Source organism: Ichthyophthirius multifiliis (assembly GCF_000220395.1).
Source record: "Ichthyophthirius multifiliis unplaced genomic scaffold scaff_1120509251442, whole genome shotgun sequence".
NCBI classification, from domain to species: Eukaryota; Ciliophora; class Oligohymenophorea; order Hymenostomatida; genus Ichthyophthirius; species Ichthyophthirius multifiliis.
Genome location: NW_004085871.1, coordinates 2,977 through 6,030, shown reverse-complemented (window position 1 = coordinate 6,030; position 3,054 = coordinate 2,977). Strand labels below are relative to the sequence as shown.

The following is a 3,054-nucleotide window of genomic DNA, read 5'->3' as shown; positions in this document are numbered from 1 at the left end:
GTATTTATACTATTTCTTTAGTTATGATTATTAAACATTAATAACAGTTAAACCGTTTTGATGATTTGTAATTTTTTATTAAGTTTATTTTGTTTGCTATAATTTTCAAATTCAGTCATATCAATTTCAGGACTAATAGGACTCATTTAAGTTTAATTATTTAAATAATTTTTTTTTCTTAAATTCATTTCAATTTTAAAATTATTCCCTTTAGCATTTACTGCTAATTTTTATTAGTCTATTTAATTTGCTTTTTGAATTTCTTATTTGGAACTTTACCTTTTGTTTTCATTACTTATTATGTCTTCTACCACAACCTGATTTTCTACGTTTTTTGTTTAAGTTTTTGCTTATTTGGGTTTACATTCTGTTTCTCCTAAATTTTTTGACCTATTATCTAAGAAATGGCAAATTATACACGCTATGAATGTATATATAGTAATTACGAGATATATTTTAAATATTAACTTACTAGTAGCATGTGTTTCTTATTCATATTACATACATTTACCATCATCATTCAAAATAAGTCCATATTCGCATTCTAAACATTTATTTGCTTCTGTGCATTTTTTGCATGTAACATGGCAAGAATCACATCTATTATTCATCGAATTTTTAAATTTTTTTTTAGAACATTCTGTTTTACATTAATTTTATTCAAAATAAGTATTTCCAGAGCAAACAACTTCTTTAATGCAGAGTCTATTAGATAAATAAAATCCCTAAAAACATCTTGTACATTCATTAGATTATTTACAATTTAAACAATTAGAAGGACATGGTTAACAAATTCCATTAGAATCTCGAAACTTTTATTTATCACATTCTTATATACATTATTTATTTTAGTTTAAAAAATAATTCTATGCACAAGATTAGCATTTGTCCTTTTCTATGCATGTCTTACAATTTAAGTCACATAATTCACATTTTAAAGTACTTATTACAAAATATCTACCTTCAACACAAGTATTACATGTATTAGAATTTGAACAAGAGTTACACGAAGGATCACATTATTAGCAAATTTGATTTACATCCAAATATTATTTACTACTACATTATTTGGCATTGGCATCGACATCGACATCAACATTGACATCAACATCGACTTCTTCATCGGCATTTGCACATTTCTTATTTCTTAAAAGAACCATAGGATTATTACACGAAGCGCATTAATTGTCAACTATTCCGCTTTCACATGTTCTACAATTATCATTACATTTTCACATAAACCACTCCTTGTGTTAATATAATAACCAACATTACAATTAACTACACGAAAATGCATTTTAACAAGTAATACAAGTCGCATTACATAGTTAACATTTCTTTTAAGCATCATCTCCATATGTATTATCTTAATCGTATTAACAATTTCTAACGCATTAATTGTTTTAAGTGAGATAATAAAACTAAATTACATTCTGTACATTATTGAGAAGGATTATCGCAAGCTTTGCAATTAACAGTAGTGCACAGCTAGCAATATTTAGTAACAGAATCTAAATACATACCATCAGTACATGTAGAACATGAAGTTCCATTAATACATGTTAAACATGATACATTACACGGTTAGCATATTTTCGTATCATCCGGATATTGATTCGGCAAACATGAATCAGCGCAAGTATGGTTAATTTATAAATAATAAGGGTCATTACAAGTAAGGCAATTAGATTTTGAAAATAAACAAGTTTTGCATTTAGGATCACATGATTAATCGCATAATTTATTCTCATAATTTATCAAAAAACCAGAAGGGCAAGTACTACAAGAATCGCCATTTTTACATGTAGCACATGTTCTGTTGCATGCTTAACATTTGTTAGAAGTATTAATATAATAGCCTGGATAACATTCTTTAACGCATTTTTTTTCCAGTTATTGCAAATATAAAGGTAATGAGCAGGACAGACATTTAGTTTTATCAGTACCATCTTCACAAGTAGCGCATGAATTATCGCATTCTTCACATAACAAAGTACTAGTATTTAAAAATTTGCCATCTGCACAAGATTTACAAGAAATCGCATCTTTACATGTAAGACATATAATATTGCAATTCATACATTTATGCATATTAACTACACTAGTATCTAAATATTAATTACTATCACAAACTTCTACACATGTTGAGTCTTTTGTTTACAAAAAATTAGTTGGATCACAAGAAGTACATATTTCTGGAGACAAATTATCATGAGTTTTACAATCAATATTACATTTTCCACTTAAAGTATTTTTATAATAACCTTTATCACATGTAGTGCAAGAAGTTTCATTAGTACAAGATATACATCCTTTCATACATTTAGTACATTTTCTATCACTATTATTTAGCTTAAATGTCCCTTCAGGACAAGCTACACATTTATCACCTTCAAAAATTTCATTAGTTTTACATTAAATACATTTTAGACTACTATTTATATACTCATTATCATTACAAATTATGTTTTCAATAGTTTGCATATAAAGATATTAATCATTATGATTTTCATCATCCACTATTAAAACTTGTCCTTTTTTAAATTAATATCTTTTTCTATGGTCATTTATAGGAAGTGTATAATATTTATTTTTTTAATCTGCTCTTTAGATCACTCGAACTCTATTTAAAGCTGAATCATAAGATATATCATACACAATATTTCCAAAAATAATAATCGATTCATAAGTCAAAATATCATAGTATTTTCCAAATTAAATTGGCGAACTATCATTTGTCAATTTTACTTGTTCAAAAGTAACCAAATCGTAAAATTACCAAGCTCCATTATTTCCCAAGCAAATAATTTTCTTCCCAATTCCAAAATCCAAAATATCAGAAAATTAAAATTCCGATGAGTTGAGAAATATTTTCTAATTCAAAAGTAACAGTATTTCCAGAATAGATAAATTAAGACAAGCTTATTAACTTCTTTGATGCCATAACAAGGCCAATATTATCATCAATTACTATAATGCACTTATATTGAAGAAAATTCGGATATATCATATCTTCTCCCTTTATAAATCATAATCCCAAGGTATCCATGAATA

At 26.4% G+C, this 3,054-nt stretch overlaps 1 protein-coding gene across 1 annotated transcript, besides 1 other annotated feature; it reads right to left on the bottom strand. All coding sequences in view use genetic code 6, as the record gives it.

Annotated features, from left to right (window-relative positions):
* Nucleotides 1-133: 133 nt before the first annotated feature.
* On the bottom strand, nucleotides 134-1,227 carry IMG5_205260 (hypothetical protein). Its single transcript, XM_004023748.1, has one exon. The coding sequence runs from the start codon at nucleotides 1,223-1,225 to the stop codon at nucleotides 608-610; it is 618 nt and encodes a 205-aa protein (XP_004023797.1). The 5' UTR covers nucleotides 1,226-1,227; the 3' UTR covers nucleotides 134-607.
* Nucleotides 1,073-1,111: a microsatellite.
* Nucleotides 1,228-3,054: the final 1,827 nt, after the last annotated feature.